Here is a 19976-nt window from a genome sequence, read left to right as displayed (position 1 = left end):
CCCTAAAATCTCTATAGCAGACACGTCAATCTGGACAGAGTTGTGCAATAACTGAACTATTTCCATGTAATTCAGTCTCACAATGTTGTATCATTATTGTTATATATAATTAGACTGTAATATTACCTTGCAGCAAAGTTTAGTTCCAGATAATCAACATAAAGTTGCTAAAGTGAAGGGGGGGGGGAAAGGGGGGCGGGGCGACACTCGCCCGACAAAGTGTTTTTAGAGACTTCATGAGTTTGAAGTGACAGAATTCTTTCAGAATACGACTCCAGGTTTTACTAGAGGGTTTGAAACAGAGCCCACCTGTAGCCTGAAGCCCGATTTACACTTCGTTGCACGATGGTGTGTATGTCAAAAATAAACGTGTCGCATCAGAGTATAAATTAAGCCTTAAAATGCTAGGTCACTGCATCCTCTCTTAACACACGACTATACAGAATGGTCCTCAACTGCTACAGATTAGATAGTCACATTTGTGTACCTACTACCTTATGGGAGCGATACAGCACTTTGCCAACACAGAAACCTTTCACAGCACAACACATTGGCATTGCTCGAAAAGGGGTCGACACTAATGTGACCAGTGCTGATAAAAGTATACCAGGACAACTTGCACGCATCTACCTCATCAAATAGATTCTCAAACATTAATGGTTAAAAAGAGAAACAAAACAGCTGCTTTAGTCACAATGTTAATATAAAACAATGAATTTGTTATCAAAGTCTGTGCAAAACAGAAGCAAACACTACATAATCATGTGATAAGTTTTTGCCTTTTTTACAAACAAAAAAAAACACTTGAAGTCATTCATTTCACTTCCTGTTTTGTGCGATGATGGTTTAACGTGGCAGTTTCTGAAGTTGTTGTTTTTCGCTGTTGTCATTGTGTAGATAGCTGGCAGCTTGGTCGACATGTCGGGCGGTCGGTTAGAAATGCGTCTCCTTCTCGCCGATGGTGGATATTTTCCCATCACCCTTTAGTTTGGCATCATTGACGGCATAAGGACTGAGATTACCCGAAAGTTTCCCTCTCATCTTGAGGTCTGGGCTGGGAGTGGTCAACTTCTTCATCCTCTGTAGAGAGAGAGAGAGAGAGAGAGAGAGAGAGAGAGGGGAGGGGGGGGGGGTTATAAGAATATAAATGTAGTTCTTGTTGTACACCTTGTTTCTTAGTTGTCAGGGACGTGCACAGATAGACTCTAGGTGGTGCTAGAGCACCTGCCCTTTGCCCTCTTGACCAGAAGTGCCCTTTTTAAAAAAAGGGGAAAAAAATGTTTGGTTTTTTTCAGTTTACAGCAGGGGTCTTCAACAGGGGGTTCGGGACCCCTAGGGGGTCCTCAGAGTTACTACAGGGGGTCCGCCAAATCTTTATGTGATATGATTTTTCTTTTTACCATAACCACTCGAAACCTAGCATCCCTTTTCTGAGGAGAACTTTAGCCAAAAATAGCAGATCTACAAGCCCACAACGCCTCGCAGCGGCTATTTTTGGCAAAGAGGTATAGGTGTAGAGGGAAAAAAGAGCAGACCAAGTAAACAAAAAAAAGTATAATTTACTTGAGCACCTGCCCTTCAAAATGTCTGTGCACACCACTGTTAGTTGTAGTTAGGATTTTACTTTATAGCTGTGTTTGTTTTGTTTTGAAGTAATGTGTCTTCCTTGTTTCTTAATTGGTGTTAGGTTTTACATTACACTTGTACACCTTTATTTTGTAGCGTTGTCCTAGTGTTTTGTTGTCGTTGTTGTAGCTGTTGCCTGCCTTGTCCCACTTACCTTGTTATTATTATTTACCAGTTCCTAACCAAGCCTGTGTTAATTATCCATTGAGTTCACCTGTGTCCACTTGTCCCTGTGTACGCGTTTACCCACAGTTTGTTGTGTTCCCCACCAGCTCGTAGGTGTATGATCCGAGATGTGTGTGTGTGTTTGGGGAAATCTAAATTCATTGAATGGGCTTGGAAAATGGAAAAAAACAGCGCCAACAAGCCTACACCTAATGCTTTGAAAACGGATACTGATACCGCCCTGATATGAACGATCGCCCCAAAGTCTTTAATTATTAGGTAAATCTCTGAATTGTTTTAGCTCATTCATAGAATTTAGAGGTCAGTAGGCTACTGCAGATATATCAGACATATATCTCTGATCATACATGACTAGAGTTCAGGGATCTCCATATGGCAGCCATTCCCAACCTGTGGGCTATGAGGATATAGTGGGCCTCCAAATAGTTGGCAGAACTCTAGATTTCTAATGATATACAATCAAATACAAAAATGTCATGGTATTATTTCAATAAAAAAAACATTTAATTGTAAAACAGATTCATGGAAAAAAGTACACTATGTTGGAACACAATCGATTGATTGATCGTTAAAATAAACATTCTCTGACGAGGCACCGTCCTGATATGAACGATCGCCTATAAAGTTTTTTTTTATTTATTTTTTTATCCCACGATTTTGTAACCCCATTTGTTTTTACACCCAGTGCCAATTGTCTATGTAATCCTGGGCACTACCTTCCCTCTGCCAACCTAGGGAGGCCAGGGCCGAGCTCATGCCTCCTTCGATACATGAGAGCCAACTGACCTGACAGGGGAGAGTTTCCCTGGTTGGACGTAGCGCGTGGAAGGAACGCGTTATTCCAACCAGTTCCTTTCGCCTCCATCAGGCACCCTGACTGGCCAGGGGGAGGCAGTATAGTGACCAGGATTATTGCATGTTTTTGTGAGGGTACCTACCCTAGGGAACGCGGGGAGAACATGCAAACTCCACACAGAGAGGCCTATAAAGTCTTTAGTTTTTTTTGTAAATCTCTGAATTGAACACGGCAACCGAAAGTGGTCAGATGGGTAGGCTGTGAACCCTTCAAAATTTTCAAGTGGGCCCTGATCCAGAAAAGGTTGGGAAAGGTTGCATTTAGAGTAGACAATGTGTGTGTGTGTGTGTGTGTGTGTGTGTGTGTGTGTGTGTGTGTGTGTGTGTGTGTGTGTGTGTGTGTGTGTGTGTGTGTGTGTGTGTGTGTGTGTGTGTGCGTGTGCGTGTGTGTTTTTGTGTTTGTACCTCAGAGAAGGTTCCAGGAGTTTTCCAGATCATCCAGATCATCCCAATAGGAATGCAGATCATGGACGACATCCCCATGAACCATCCGATACCATAACCCCAGTCAGGGTAGATGTACACGTTGTTGTACTTCAAGGGCTTATATTTGATCACATAAAACAGAAAGATAGCCTGCGGCAGACAAGAGAGTTATCACTTATTTAATATGTAGTCAAAAATATCTAATATGTAATGTGATAGTCTGGAATCTGAATCAATGTAATATTATCAGATATTATATCTTCTATCTCTTACAATAGACTATACTATATTACATCCATATAGAAATGTATTTTAACGATCAGTGATTCTAAACGTGTCAGTTATTTATTTTTCTGTTCTGAAAATCAAACTGATTACATTTATTATTATGATTATTATTATTATTATTTTAGTATTTTCTTTACCTTTGATCTTTAATTTCAATTTGAATCCCCCGACCCCATGTTTAGAACCAGTGGACTAAATCAGTGTATCCCAAACAGTGGGCCGGGACCGATTTTTATGGGTCGCAAGTATACCTGCTGTACGTATTTACCTGCTATATACATCTGAGCGATTATTATTATCATTAGAAAAAATATTATTATTACCCCCCCCCCCTTTTTTTTCCATTTCCTACATAAAATAAACTAAATTATTTCAAAAGATTTTCAAAAATGTCAACAACATTTTATCAGGAATTTTAGAAAAAAAAAAAAAAGTTGGCAGACTCACAGCACAAATCCCCGGGGTGAGGATCAGCCAGCACCATTTGATAAAGAAGATTGGTTTGTACCCAATCATGTCCTCAATGTTCGTGTAGAATCTGTCACTTCCTGTAACACAAACAAGGAGGGTCATTGTCACACACAGGAAACTGAAGCGTCACAGAAGAGTTAGGGCTCATCCTACTATAATTTGACATATGTGGGTGGTCAGCCCAAAATCGTGGGTGGTGAGCCCAAAATCTCTTCTGCCCGGTTCTCCTCAGTGCCTGGAGCAATTGATCTGAATTTGCACACAGCCATTCACCATTACCATGTGCACGGAACAGCGAAGCCCGTTTTTCGCTTTCCCCAAATGTCAGCTGTTTATTAGCGTTTTTGTGTTTGCTGGCTCCCGGGTTGCCAAATCATGTGCGCATATCCCCCCACGGGTATGGTCTTGTACAAATAATTTTGATTTTGTAATTAACGATTTAATTGTATTTTTTGGCCTTGACATTTACATCTAAATTACATTTCTGCATGCCTTTTAGGCTTTGTAAACAAAAATTGTACAGGTCAGATATGACAAATCCTATATTAAAATTGGCTTAAAGGGCAAGACTACTTTGGTAGAGGTTTGGGTTGCGTAGTTACCTTGCCATGATGTACTGTATAAGGTGGACAAGAAATAAAAAATAATTGCTCCATTGATTAGAAATTGAGAATTCAAAATATGCTCCTCATTGTCACTCTTTTCGCAGTAAATGAACAAAGTCAAAGCCTATCCCCCCTCCCCCGAACTGTTTACTGTACATATATATCTTTTTGATTACTACTCGTTTATATGATGATTTTGCATAGTATTATCTGTCTGTCATTACATGTTTTGATGAATTGAATACACAGGACCCCAATGGAGACATGCCATAGCGCTTTCTTGGGTATAATCCTCTTAGCAGACCTTGTATTGAACTAAATTTTCTGTGCTTTTTTTGCAAACTGCTAATAAAGTATTCAATCAATCAATCAGACATCAGCGATCTCCATATATGGGCATAAAAGGGACAAGGACTGACAAATATAGATATCTCCATATTATGGTCATAAACGGACACATATCGAGATCTCCATATATATGGGCATTAAAAGGGATACAGACAGACAGACGGTTACAAAACTCGCTAAAACAGCAAATCTCCATATATGGAGTACCCTGATGTAGACTGGCCTGGACTCCATATTTGGCCACACCTGACACGGAACTCCATATATGGGCATAAAAGGGACACACACAGACCACAGACAGACACACAGAAAGACGTGTATAAAGGACACCGCATACAACGGGTATTGCATAACTGGGTGGGGCATACATTCCATCATTCCGTAGGCTATTTTGGGCAAAGAGAACTGGTGTAGACGGAAACAAAGTACAGCTGTAACTCAAGTCTGGTTCTCTAACTCACATCTGGTTAAAGTAGATACTGACACATCACTGCATGTGCTACAGCTTACTCTCCAGCAGAGGGCATAGGAGGAATATATTGGGAATAGCATTGCACAGCTTTTCACAACTGCACTCTTCTTCTGAAAAGAATACATGTGGAAGTGTCTGCTTATTCTATGTGAAAACATCTAGCTATATATATTTTGATATACTGTCACTTTGTAGGTGCTGCATTTTATCAGTTAGTTAGTTATAATGGTTACAGGGTCATGAGAAATGACTCCTTTACCTCCCACGTTCCACGAATTAACAGTTCATATACAGTAGCTCTGAAATAAATCACATTACAGTACATTTAAACATATGCACGCACGGACGCATGCACGCACATGCGCACGCACGCACGCACGCACACACACACACACACACACACACACACACACACACACACACACACACACACACACACACACACACACACACACACACACACACAAAGTGCACGTGTGCACACATACACATCTTATATCTTACCATAGATCCAGCCAATGCATATAGACTCGAAAAAGGCCACAAACAGCAAACACATCCCAGAGGCAGCATAAGAATCAAATAGCTGGAACACGTACATCCCTCCCTGATTGGATGAGACAGGTGTCAGTCAACTGTCACAACCCATAAATAAGCATTGGAATTGGTTCTGTGTGAGATGAAAGCGTTTCCCCGGTAGGATGTAGTGCATGGATGGAACACGTCATACAACAAGTTCCTTTCCCCTCAACCTAGAACACGCCCACAGCGTCCCCGGCAGGAATCGAGCCCAGGACTTTTTAGCTGTGAGGCGTCAACGCTACCGACTGCGCCACTGTGCCCCCGACGCCATTCTTTCAACCTCAGACTGGCCTTCAGGTTCATCCAGTTGAGAGTTTTTGAACTGTGACATAACCTTACTTCAGTCTTTATGTCAGATCTTATTCATGCTTTTAGAAAGGAATATGAAATGACTGCTGTAACCACTTAACCCTATTGACCGGAGTCCCTCAGGAGACTACACCCAACTTAAAAATAGCCAATCTACAAGGTTACAATGTGTGGCAATACAGCGCATTGTGAGCTTGTAGATCTGCTACTTCCGCTGAATGTACGCCTATTGTGACATGCTCAGAATAGGGACGCTTGGGCAAGTGGTTAAGTGGAGGCAGTTACAGCGCTGCAGGATGAAAAATGTTGATTATAGAGAACTGGCAAATTAAATAAGACATGAAGGTACATGAAGAACTGTCACCTACTGCCCTTCCGTTGTTACAACATAAAGATGGCAGCACTTTAAAAAAAAAAGTATAAAAGCATAGCAGGCTAAATGAATGCTGGGACACAAATGGATGGTTGTAGGACTGTCCACTAATGTATATTGTCCTGAAAGACACATTCTGGTGGACAAGTGTTCCCTGTCAATGGGGACTAAAATGAGCAGCATACTAAAGGTTGGCAAGGTCCTAACAACACCATGACCTGAATGCGGCAAAAATTAACAAACTTATTTCCTTTCTTTTTTGGCACTATAACTTCACCAAAATCACTGCTCCTACTGTAAATAGCTTAACAGCTAGGATGGGTTAAATTCAGAGGACACATTCCACGGATATACATATGTCTGAACAAATACCACAAAGGAGTGGAGTGAGTGGAGTGAGTACCTGAATAAGCTTTACCTCAGACTTGTGTTTTGATGATGGTGATGGTGATGGTGAAGATGATGATGATGATGATGATGATGATGATAAGTATGATGATGATTATGATGATGATGGTGCTGGTAATGAAATACATAAGTTATTTAAGAAATAATGATATTCTGAAGAATGGTGCAAATAGCAGATAACAGTGTACCATTGTAAAATCTATGGTCATACCTCACAACACATGATGAGTCCTACCAGGAAAGAAACTATAGACATGCCCAGAATCAGCATCTCTCTGCGATAGCCTCTCCTGAATGTCCGTGGATACATGTCCACCACAGCCGTGACCAAGCTTTCTACACACACAAACTGAAGAAAATGGGAAAAAAAGACTAGGTCAGAACCTATTATTATGGCTGGACCATATAAAACACTGGAGGTATTTTAATTTGAAACGATACAGGAAACAGCAATACTTCGCTGGTTAAATTCATCAATCAGTGATGTTCAGGTTTTCATTTTATGCCTGTAGTGGTTTGGTCATGCCAGGTTAATAGATAGGTCTGACTCGAACCAAGAGTCAGAAGTAGTACCAGTCAGATGATATGGGAAAAGTTTGCTTATTGGGATAGACTACATCCCATAGCCTGGAAGGCCACAAAGACCACAAAGTTATTCCTGGATCAGATATTCATTAAGATTCTTTTTTTGTAATAGGTAATTGTTTTACTGCATCAGATCATGCTTAAACTTTTGTATTGATCTTCATCTTGTGTCGTCCACTTAGGGGATCTTTAGATTAACCACATTGTAACGTAAACCTTTGTGTATTCAGTAATTCAGCAACTGTATTTGTTGTTATATTATTCAACAACTGAATTACATGAAATGGCCGGTTGGGATTACAAAGCCCATTAACTAATACATTTAATTATTTTATTGCACGTTCTTTTTTGAAAGCCAGTGCATCTCAGTACCATGATACCATGGTTTCTCACCTGACTGTCCAGACCAAGGAAGATAAGCATCATGAAGAACATAAAAGCCCAAAGTGGAGACAGGGGCATCATTGTAACAGCCTTGGGGTAGGCAATGAAGGCAAGACCAGGACCTGCATCATACCACATACACAGTACAATCAATGAAGGCAAGACCAAAACCTGTAGGCTATACAACATACACAGTACAATTATTGTCTTGACCAGGCTGACAGGCCGGGAGGTGAAGACACCTCTGTTCATGTGTGTGTGTGTGTGTGTGTGTGTGTGTGTGTGTGTGCGTGCGTGCGTGCGTGCGTGCGTGCGTGCGTGCGTGCGTGCGTGCGTGCGTGCGTGCGTGCGTGCGTTAGGGCATTAACAGAATAATCGAATATTCGAATATTCGACTATCAAACCGACTATTCGACTATCAAACCACTATTCGATTATTCGATAAAAAAAAAAAAAAAAAAAAAAAGTTTTTTTTTTTTTTTTTTTTAGATTTTTTTTTTTTTTACTGGCTTTTCTGCAGCAGACACGCAGCTGTGAGCTCTGGTGTGACGTCAACTCGCATTCCTTGAGTCCAGTCATCAATATCATTGAAAAAAAAAAAAAAAAAAAAAACTTTTTATTTTTTTTATTTTTTATTTTTTTATTTTTTTATTTTTTATAATCAAATCGATTAATCGAATATTCGAATACTTATAGGTCGAATAATTCGAATACTAAAAATCACTATTCGTGAATGCCCTAGCGTGCGTGCGTGCGTGCGTGCGTGTGTGCGTGTGTCATGGACATTGAGGGGCCTCTAAACAACACAAAGCCAAAAGTGATTTCACTGACACCCATCGGGGTGCTACAAATGCTACAAATATCACTTTTTGTTGCAGAAATATGATTTCTTAGCACAGAGAACTGGTTAATGGCAAGAATTTGTTTTAATTTGTGTGTACCGCTGCTTTGGATTAACTTTCAAATAAGACAAGATGATAAGACATGAGATATGATGAGGAAATAAATATTGCTTAAGCATGCAGCATGTTTGGCCAGTTGGTTATAAAGGAGTGGTAGCATGCCATTGAGTTCTTTAGCACCTCTGTGCATTGACACAACATCAGAAACACATTATGGAGGAGGCACCCTGCATAGCTCTGAGACTGATAGTGGAAATTCCTCATCTCGTTAACTAAATCATTCATGCTGACATGAATAAGTCATACCTGTGGCTGTCTTAACAGCCTGGGTGAAATGTGTGCAGTTACATAACAGCGTCATGTTTTATTTATCACTGTTTAGGAAGGTGGAAGGAGAGAGAGACAAGGTGGGTAGGGTTCAGACACAACATGTAATTCTCTCACCAGACTCAGCCACAGCCTCGATGGGGACGCCCTGTTCGTAGGCCATGAAGCCCAACACGGAAAAGATGGCAAAACCTGCTATGAAGCTGGTGCCACTGTTCAGACAACAGAGCATGAGGCAGTCCCTGAGAGAGAGTGAGAGAGAGATAACAAGACGAGAACAAAAGAGAGAGAGAGAGAGAGAGAGAGAGAGAGAGAGAGAGAGAGAGAGAGAGAGAGAGAGAGAGCAAGGCGGAGAGAAAGAAACAGACAGAGGATTAGGAACAGAGAGATAAGCAGAATGATGGAGACAAAAAGTGAGATTCAGCATTGCACCAGGGAGTGACACCATCATATGACAAAGTATACATCTTTAGACGTGAACTCCCAGGAATTTGGTTCAAATCTGATCAGTTTCCATGTGTTTGTTTGGTTATTTGTTTGTTTGTTTGTTTTGCTGTTCAGACTTGATGAAACCAATCTGATTCCAATATCTTTAAGCGAAAACCTGGATGAGTTTAAGTGAAAATGTTGGCCTAATGGTGGCTCTAGAGGAAAAGCCATGGGGTCACTGAAATCAGTAGGGTTCATTCCATGAAGGTAAACATGAAGATGCGCTTCAAAATTCCACACCAATCCAGCCAGTAGGTTTTGAAACATCTTGTTAGGACCAAAGTGGTGGACAGACCGACGGACAGGCAACATTGCCATCCTTAAAGTCCAACTGCTATACAGTATAGAAAGTACATTACCGCATTTTCTTCTTTAATGCATTGTTTTTAGTTGAGGCTTCCACACCTCTCATGTCTCTTCAGTGCCAGACTACAGTCAAGTTCAACAGGGTGTGATTTTTGCTAGATAGCAGGTAGCGACAGTGGGAATCTCGTTAATCCGTTAAAGGAGAATTTTGGACTAAGTTTTTCTTACCTTTTCTATGACGTTATGATATCTTAGGATGAATGGTACAGTAGAAACATTTCATAACTCGATCCCGGGTCCAACAGCTTAAAACGTGCGCGGATAGGCCTTGCGTTAGATCGCATATTTTAATAGTTTTTTTTCTTCTTTTTTTTGTGAGATCTGACGTTCATAGTGACAGAACACTATGCAACCAAAAAAAAAAAAAAAAACCTAAGTCTCGCTAGACGAGATTGAAATCTCATCTAGCGCGACTTCTGTTTTTTTTTTTTTTTTTTCAGATCTCACAAAAAAAAACATACATTTTTCTACTGTACCATTCATCCTAAGATATCATAACGTCATAGAAAAGGTAAAAAAAACTTAGTCCAAAATTCTCCTTTAATGCACGTCACTAATTAGATGCCGAGGCATTTGGCTACCTGGATAGTCATCTGCTCATGCACTCATTCATGTGTACATCAGTGTTACCTGTAGCAGTTGTTATTGTAGGCATTGTAACTCCCCAGAGCTGTGAGACACCCCAGACAGATAGCATAAGAGAAGAAAATCTGAGTCCCTGCATCCACCCATACCTGTGGGAAAGACACACACACACACACACACACACACACACACACACACACACACACACACACACACACACACACACACACACACTTCACTTCAGGGATCTATAACATTTGTAGTTTGGACTTGATGTGGCTTAATTTCACCTTCATTAAACCTGAACATGTTAATTCAACAAGACAGGGGTTTCTTCATAAAAAAACATTGATGAAATCTCCAATTGCATGAACTGAACCCTGAATAAACTAGAAAAAGTGCTCCTCGGAGCAGGTCTCCGCCTATAGAGATCATGTATACCGATTTGCATGAAATTTGGATAAAATCTGAAGGCTTAATATAAACAAAAAATGTTTTACATAAGTCGGCCTCCTGGTGGTGCTATAAAAGGCAAATGTGATAACTGCACCGACCGCAGATCGGTGCAGTTATAGTTACAAACGCAAATCGGCCTGTTATAGTGCCACCATGAGGCTGATAAAAAAAAATTCAAGTGGCATTTCTTCCTCGGCCTAGTGGGAATGTGCGTGTGAAATTTCACGGAAGTCACAAGCTGCGTTCATGATTTGAGGCATTTTGTTCAAAACGGACCAATCCTGCAAACTTTGGAAGCCAACCTTAGCCAATCAGAATGGAATATGTAAAATCGGACAGATCCGTGTTGATCACATGACTATAGAGATACTGTGCATGGATTTGCGTGATGTTTGGATAAAATCTGTAGGAGTAATATGAAAAAATGGGTTTTGCACAAATCGGCCTCCTGGTGGCGCTATAACAGGCCCATGTGAAAAATTTGGGGCAGAGGTTCTGCTCTGGCATCCAGGGAGTGTGTGTGCGCAGTTACGCTGCGATCAAGCCAACGGTGCCGGAGAGTAGCTGTACACAGAATGACACACGGACACACGGACATGCGGACGGACACGCGGACGGACGGACAGGGGGTAAAACATACTCTCGCCATGCCGAATAAGGGCCTAGTCACGGGTGTTTCAATACACTTTACAAAGTGTCATTATACGTAGATGACTCTACCCAGTAAATATGTCCTGAGCACTGCAATGCACTAACACAGCAGGACTAGGATTTATGGGGAGCCACCATCAGGTGCAAGCAGCAGGTCATTAACTACCTTAATGAGCAGTTTGCGTGGAGTGGGAGGGCCTAATATGCCTGACTGGAAGGTCTCTAATACTGTTGGTGTCACTGAGTTGTGTTGCTACAATTATTTCAAGTACTTTGGAGAATGAGAAAATTAAGATGAAGTCCCTTAAGTCCCTTAAGGAGTTATGGTTTGGTTTCTTAACCTGCCCCTAATGTGGGCATATATCATTCTAGGCAAACGTTTATCATTTTTCTTTTTGAAAAAATCTTGGGGAATAGTCGATCTACAAGAGAGTGACATGTTAACATGGTAGAAGAGTGCCTTTTTAATCTACCATTATCTAACATCTCACTGAATTTGTTATGAAATTAGGGCTCAGTCGGACCTTTTGTACATTCCCAATTCTCGTAGCTAACATCTACAAGCTCAAAATGCATCCCATTGCAATGGCCATTTTCACTCTACAGTACATTAAATGTTTTCACCTACAATGACATGCACAAAATAGGGATGTAAGGTTGAAGGTGGTACTGGGAAATGAGTGCACACGAAGTATACTGATATAATATAAATATTCATAACGCTTTGTATAATTTAGTTGTATATACAGTATTACAATAATAATGTGTGGTTGACACAAAATGCCCAGGCACACCTGCACCTGTCTCACGGTAACACCAGTGTTCCTCTGCACACACTTTGGGAGCCACAGATCTAACGCATGATCACACAGGGACAATCATTATTTAAAAAAATAGGACAGTGGTAAAATGCACATTAGGGGGAGCCTGCGGTGCCCACACTGGAACCTAGCGCCCAGCCGGATAGCGTAGGGAGCTAGCGGATTCAAACTTAATGCAGCGTGGCTCTTTGAAAACGCTCTCACATCACCATTCAGCCACTAATCTCATTTCCCCACCGATAAACAATTAACAAAACGCACAGTCTTCTCTCCCTCCTGGGAGTAACCACGGTAACTTCTCTGACCTCACAAACACAGGACTGTTCCTGTTGGAAGAACTTGGCCTTTCTCTCCTAATGTTCATTAATGTTCCCTTTAGTTCACCCTGGGCTGATGGCCGTGCAGCGCAGGGAAACCTTAAAGGTCCGGTCTCTCCAAGAGAATCACTTGTTGATGTTGTGCCTAATTTGGACGGCCTGTGTTTGGTTTTGTTGAGACTGTGGGTTTTTGTTGTTGTGTTTTTCTTTTTCTTTTCTTTTTTTTACTGTGTGAAAGCTGAATAACGATGGCTCTTGTTTTGTTGTAATATTAACCTAGCACAGTGGTTCTCGAACATTGGAACTTCAAAGTCCCCCATAACTCTGAGAGTGTACAAATGGAACCGTTTGGATCCAAAACCGTTACTTTTTCAGGAAGTAAATGTATTCTAATGGATCCAGTGGATTATTCAGTCACAAGTTCTTGTTAATACATTTCATTGGATAAATATTTATAAAGCCCACATACAGTACACACTTGAAGTGATGCAATGTATTGTGAGCTACTGTATAAAAAAGATGAAGTTTAAGAGATACAAGGTTTCTATTCGACAGTGTCAATATACTGCATTTAAGACTCAGCTTTCAGACATTCAGGGTTAGACAAGGTGAGAGTCAAGTGATGTGCAGTCCAGTGAATGTCCACCATCTCTACAACGGATTTGATTCAATATAGCAGTCACATATCAAATAGTCCCATATCAGTTGTGCGTGCTGATAACAGAGGAGGGTGGTGAACATAGCAGTGGTTAGATTGCAAAATGTCTTAGAATAAAAAGAAGGAAAAAACATTGTGAAAATAACAGACCTACAAGCTCACAACGCATTGTATCCTGTACAACAAGGTAGGTTGGTCCTCCCTCTCTGAGAGGAGAAATAGGCGCTTGTATCAGTTTAGTTTAGTTTTTTTTTAAGGCTATTAATGGGAAGTTACCACCATACATCACATTGCTGTTAGAGTGGAAAAAAGCACTTACCAGACCCGCTCAAGCGACTGGCTTACACATGAGGTTCCACCTGTTCAGTCTGAACTGGGAAAATCTGCTTTCTGCTTTGATGCTCCTATTTCATGGAACACTCTACAACTCACGCTAAAACTGTATGCCCCAATATCCTATAATATAACCAATATATAACCTGCTCTTAAATCTCCCTACCTCACCATGTAATGGTTTTTAACTTTTTTTTAATTGTTTTTGTGTTTTATATAATAGCTTTCAATCAATCAATCATGATGCGAAGCATTGTGAGCTTGCAGATATGCTATTTTCACTAGCCCATTATTTATTTAGAAATGTTTTGACAATAATGTCATGCACAAAATAGGGACGCCAGGTGGAAAGTGGTTAAACTGACAATAATCTTGTGAATTGAATTTGAATTGAAATGAAACTTGGGGCCCTCTGGTGGCCCCATGGTGGCCCCCACCTTGAAAACCACTGGTTTAGAAGAGGGCGGTGGAGCTGTGAATGCTGGAGAAAGCGGGAGAACAGAAAAGAAAGGTGGGAACTTACAGGGGGAATAGGGGAGGCATGATGAAGACTTGGGGGTGTAAATGGAGAGGGTCACACATAGCCACACCACTCAACACCGCCTGCTAAACAGAACAGAGGGCTGATTGTCTCCGAGGAAGCTAATTTAACATCGGTGTCAGAAGTAATGTCTTCCTCTCTGCCAAACAGCAGCGCTTCTTTATCACCCTTGTCTACTCTGCCTCTCTCCATCTGTTTGTTTCTGCATCTTGTTCTGTCCGTCGCTCTACCTCCCTCTCTCCCTCTCTCTCTCTCTCTCTCTCCCCCTCCCTTTCATTCACTCTTTCTCTTTTCCTCTCTCTTTCTCTTTCTTTACTATGCTACAACCCGCTCATTGAACAACAGCTACGGAATGAAAGATCTTCCAAGATGTTCTCTAAGATTTGTGAAAATACACAATCTACTTTATGTTACATTGTACCTAACGGACGTATGATGCTACTGTACTTTGCACTGTAACTAAAGCTGACATAGGGTTAATCCTACAGTATAGTATGTTTAACAACTGCATTTCCCCCCCACATTTAAAGACACCTGAAGACCTTTTGAATCTATATTTTGAATGCATATTGCATATACTGTATACAGGCTTCCATAACATTTTGCCCGCCAGAGTGACTTAAAATGCTCATTATATTATATCTTTAATTAAAACTGTTCATTTGATTGATTGCGTAAACATACGTGCCCTGTGGTGGCTGGTGGTGCTCTAAGGTGTGTAATTAGGCGTGCTTGTGTGTCATTATCACGGCCACATGGGGCTGTGGTGGCAGCAGAGTGTGAAACAGACTTGTCCTGTCTTAAAGTGAGTGAATAGCGAGCGGCGTGGCTACAGGACGCCTCATTATCACGTTCAACACATCTCGTCCCACAGACGGACTTGTGCCAATTAAGCAGACTGAGAGACAGGTGCTCAGAAAGGACGGCAGCTCATTACATCAGCTGGCCTGTTAGCGTCCTCTCTGTAATTCTGTATGTGTTCATTTAACTCTGAGAGTATAAATCACCTTATAAGTGGATAAATAAGGTGGTGTAAGGGATATTTTGTAGTTGAAATATTTGTTTAAGAGCTCATTATTCCCATAGTAATCATTGCTAAAGAGTGTTTGTTCAGTAACAGGTGTCTCCCAATCTATAGCAATGATTAGTATCAGAATATATCACTTACAGTCACTTGAACTTAACTGTGAGAGTATGGACCCATACTGTACGGGTCCATTTGGTTAGATTTGTATATCCTCTGAGTTACAAATGGATAAATGAACACTGAGGACTTCACTGTGTACAGCATGTGTAATATACTGTATATGCATGTGTGTCTGCATGTGTTTGTACTGTATGTACAGTATCTTGACCTTTGAATCTGACTTGCCTTTGGTTTGTTTAGATTCAGTGATTGGACAGTGTGGAGGGTGATATGTGTCTTTCTATCAGTCTATGAACACACATCACAGATGTGATATATGTATTTCTATATGTACTCCAGTCTGCCACACAGCTTGCACTCTTGCTGTCTCTGTGTTTCACTCTCCATCTCGTTTTCTCACATCCGCTATCTCTCTCTCCACGTTGTCATGACACCACTTCCACTGACATTTGCTGGTGCACCGTTGCTTAGCGACCTTTGGCGATGGATGTCTGCCTTTTCCGGACCAGGTCAAGTCTGCTTGGTGTGTGTGTGTGTGTGCCCCTCCGCCCTGCAGGGTTTTGATCACATGAGCCCTAGCGTCCCTATTCTGTGGAAACATTTGGCAAAACTGCCGATCTACAAGCTCACAACGCGTTGCAACGCTTGTAGATCTATCTATCTATTTGGTGACGAGATTTGGTTTTGAGGTGTTATTGAATGTGTGACATATCGGTATGACAATCTTGGTTCAATAGTGCTATCGCCGCTATACAAATGTTGCTATTATTATGAGTCGTCCACATCTGCCATAAATCCTTATTCCAGACAGGAATCCTTTGGAAAGCAGTCTTTGCAGTGCTTCTGGTTGGTTCAGTTACTTTATACATCTCTGAATTGCATATCCCCCAGTTTTACCAAATGCATCGAATTTAGATTTCGTATCTGTAGGCGGAGATCTCCAAGTCCTAACAAAACAAAACTAGGCTTGAAGCTACAAGCATTGGTGCAGCCAGCAGTCTGTTAGCAGACACAAGTTTGGTTTGATAGATGGGTTGAGGTATGCCTGTGGATTCATCTATTACAAGGGTATTCAACGTTTTTCAGGCCAAGGACCCCTTAGCTGAGAGAGTGATGAAGCAGGGACCCCCACTACATATTGTATAAAATTGTGTTGCAGATTAAACATTTTCATAGAGTTCATAGATAGCTTCATTGACTATCAGTGTTGTGTAAATTAATGGTAGACATTTAACCACTTAAACACTCAATACTTAGTAAACTTGACCTTTGGCTCTGTACTTGGTTTGCTCCTTTTTCCATCGACACCAAACCACTTTGCCGAAAATAGCCGATCTACAAGCTCACAACGCCTCGCAGTAGTGTTCCCCTCAGAATAGGGATGCTAGGGTTCAAGTGGTCAATGTAAAAAACAAATCCTATCACACAAAGATTTTGCGGCCCCCCTGTAGTAACTCTGAGGACCCCCAAGGGGTTCCGGACCCCCTGTTGAAGACCCATGATCTATTACAATGGTTATATTGTGTAACAAGACTGGTCACCTGCAGCACTAACAACAACACCACCTGTTCCCCTGGCAGCTTCTACGTTCGTTTTGCGTCATCACACCAGGCTCTGAGGTAACTACCCAAATGAACCCTAGCCCTATATACCCTTGGGAATCGGAAGGTTACCGGTTCGATCCCTGCATGGCTCCCCCCATGGCTTAGTGTCAAAGTGTCCTTGAGCAAGACACTGAGCCCCTAACTGCTCCCGACGAGCAGGTTGGTGCCTCTCATGGTTTCCATGCACATTGTACAAACACTTTGGATAAAGGTGCTATAAATGCACCCTATTAACCCATTCAACCCGGGAACGCATCTACAAATGTCTTCTAAATCCTAACAGTTTTCTGAAAATATGCTACGTATATCAGAGGTGCTCAATGTTTTTCATGTCAAGGACCCCAAAATTATATGTATTTGGCCACTGACCCCATCTCAAAATATTTAGTTCCAGAGACCCCCCAGAAGCAAATATTCTAGTTACAAATGTTCGTTTTAAAAATATATATATTCAAAGATTTGCAAAATGTTCACGATTTTTCAAAAAAACAGCAGATCAACAAGCTTGTATAATCTGTATTTTTGAATAGTATAAAATAATGGTTATAGGTAAAATCTGAAATTACGGATTGAATGGGTTATGGGGCCCTTGAAGGGGTTCCAGAGGGTCCCCAGGGAAATGAGGAACAGTTTAGATATTAAGCTGTATTTTACAGATCGGTTTACTGAACTGATTTACAAGCTCTGGTGTACAGTACCTGTGGGTCTGACAGTCGTGAGATGTCGGGGTAGAGGTAGAACATGATGCCGTCGTATGCGCCGGGCAGCGTCACACCCCTGATCAGCAGGATCAACAGCATGACATAGGGAAACGTAGCTGTCACATAGACCACCTGCAAACACACACACACACACACACACACACACACACACACACACACACATAATGTAATACATACTGTAAATTCATGTTCACATACACCCTGAACATTGAATGTGAAACTGGCTAATGACTACAATTAATTGTATAAGTTAAGTTATGTTAAGTTAAATTAACCTCCCCATACCCTAAGGGAATGCTTCTCTACATTGAAACCAGCTTCCGCTATAATGCCAGTGCCTAGTTCTTACGTAATCTATCCTCTGTCGTACGGTGGTGTCGCTAGCCAAAAACACATACAGTAGATCAAATGCAGAGAGACAGTGCAGTGCCTCAGTAATCTAGGATCATAGGTAAACCTAGAACCTCGCATCAGTTTAAACAATATCATTTCTGTCTGATAGGTGCAGACCGGCTCCCACCATAGTCAAATGGCTTATATAGTTATTATGTTCATACCAAAAGAGGAGGATGATGAGATGACACAGAGGCACAGGACACGGTGGTGGTGGGAGTGCATCGACTCAGTACTGTACATCATCTACATACTCAACCTACACAGACTTGTAGGATGTCGAAACCTCATACAGTATATCTAAAACTGTTACATTTCAGGATTCAAAAATAGAATATGCACAGTACAGGCTTGTACATCTTCTATTTTTGCAACTTTTTTTGTGTGACACTGTAGTATGATGAAGTAGGGCATTCATTTATGCAATAACAAAAGTTAAAACATGGAGATAAGAGGTTTTTGCCCGACATCAGCAATATTCTCTGGAGGAAGAGGAGGAGGATGTGGAGGAAGAGGAGAATGTAGGAGAAATTCAGCACAGCTAAGACACTAGAGTTCAGCCTGATTCATACTTGGTTGTGTTGTGTCTCGCAACGAACATTGCCGATCTACAAGCATGTAGATTTGCTATTTTTGGTGTGAGATACCGGCAAGCAACAAAGTATAAATAAGGTGTTAGGGGACAGAGAGCCCACTCTGTCTTTCACTGACACAGATGTTCACACATAGACCCACAGACTCACACACACACACACTGAGAAAGAAAGAAAAAAATCCAGAAATAGCAGTATTGGGCTGTGGAGTGTCAAAGTGATGTTCATCACTGTCTCCATCAGAGCCTAACCAGGCCAGCCACAGTCGCATAACTCATTTTCACAAACATGGCTTCCATCTACGGCTGGAGGGACAACTTGATTTTAACATGTGAGCTTTGGTTGCTCAGCCTACGCCTAATAAAAACAGCCATAATGACAGTTCCGTTCAGTTGGTCACAGTGGCCACAGAGCGTTGCAATTCAATAATTGTTAGTGCCAAACATAACAGATTTTCGGGCGAGCATCAAGTTTAAAATCAGAGGGTGCCTGGTCGCTCAGCCAGTTAGTTCACAGACCATATGCTCCTAGTGAGCGCGAGGACCCGTGTTTGTCTGGCATGTCTCTGGTTTCTCTACACTCTCCCGTCTGAAATAAAGCAGAAAAATTCTATTCCCAGCAAGCAACATGGGTGTACAATAAAGTATAAAGCCTGATTTATACTTGGCATCATGCCTTGCACTGCCTATGTATGCAATCACAATGCATCGCAGGGTGATGTGTTGGTGTGTTGTATGGTCTATTTCCGTGTGAGACAATGGTGCACAGCACAACTAAGCATAAGTCAGGCGCAAAACTAGCCATCAGTCCGCTTGACATCTGAGAATACTCGTGTTTAGTGGCCATCATGCATAGCTTTGAATTCAGCCGCGTACATAGCATTCCAAGTGACTACAACCAATACTTGTGGCACACAGTCTCACACTTGTAAACCCACTCTAACCATGGCTCCTCCCCTATCCAGCTATTCAAGTTTTCGCAGAACCGCGTTCAAGGCTCTTAGAAACCACCTCAAACAAAGACCCAGGCCTCTTGGAAGGCGAGCCGTGAGCAACGTACATCCCCTGGCTCGTTGGCCCCCAGTCAAAGTCCAATTGAGGCCAGCACAGAACAGAGCCAAAGCAGAGCCAAGCCGGGAGGCTGAGAAGAAAAG

At 41.5% G+C, this 19976-nt stretch overlaps 1 protein-coding gene across 1 annotated transcript in view; it reads right to left on the bottom strand.

The window, feature by feature from the left end:
- Nucleotides 1-933: 933 nt before the first annotated feature.
- slc6a11b (solute carrier family 6 member 11b) overlaps nucleotides 934-19976 on the bottom strand; it is a gene marked incomplete at both ends in the record, with an annotated part of 28711 nt that continues 9668 nt past the window's right edge. Inside the window, 9 exons of the mRNA XM_084062271.1 lie at nucleotides 934-1080; nucleotides 3073-3243; nucleotides 3829-3929; nucleotides 5782-5884; nucleotides 7161-7298; nucleotides 7928-8040; nucleotides 9265-9389; nucleotides 10633-10736; nucleotides 17814-17948. Coding sequence (XP_083918397.1) covers nucleotides 934-1080; nucleotides 3073-3243; nucleotides 3829-3929; nucleotides 5782-5884; nucleotides 7161-7298; nucleotides 7928-8040; nucleotides 9265-9389; nucleotides 10633-10736; nucleotides 17814-17948 — 1137 coding nt within the window. The remainder of the gene's footprint in view (nucleotides 1081-3072; nucleotides 3244-3828; nucleotides 3930-5781; nucleotides 5885-7160; nucleotides 7299-7927; nucleotides 8041-9264; nucleotides 9390-10632; nucleotides 10737-17813; nucleotides 17949-19976) is intronic.

Source organism: Gymnoscopelus microlampas (genome assembly GCF_963454915.1).
Source record: "Gymnoscopelus microlampas genome assembly, chromosome: 7".
Classification (NCBI taxonomy): Eukaryota; Metazoa; Chordata; class Actinopteri; order Myctophiformes; family Myctophidae; genus Gymnoscopelus; species Gymnoscopelus microlampas.
Note: the sequence above shows the minus strand (reverse complement) of the source record. Positions and strands in the feature narration are given on the sequence as shown.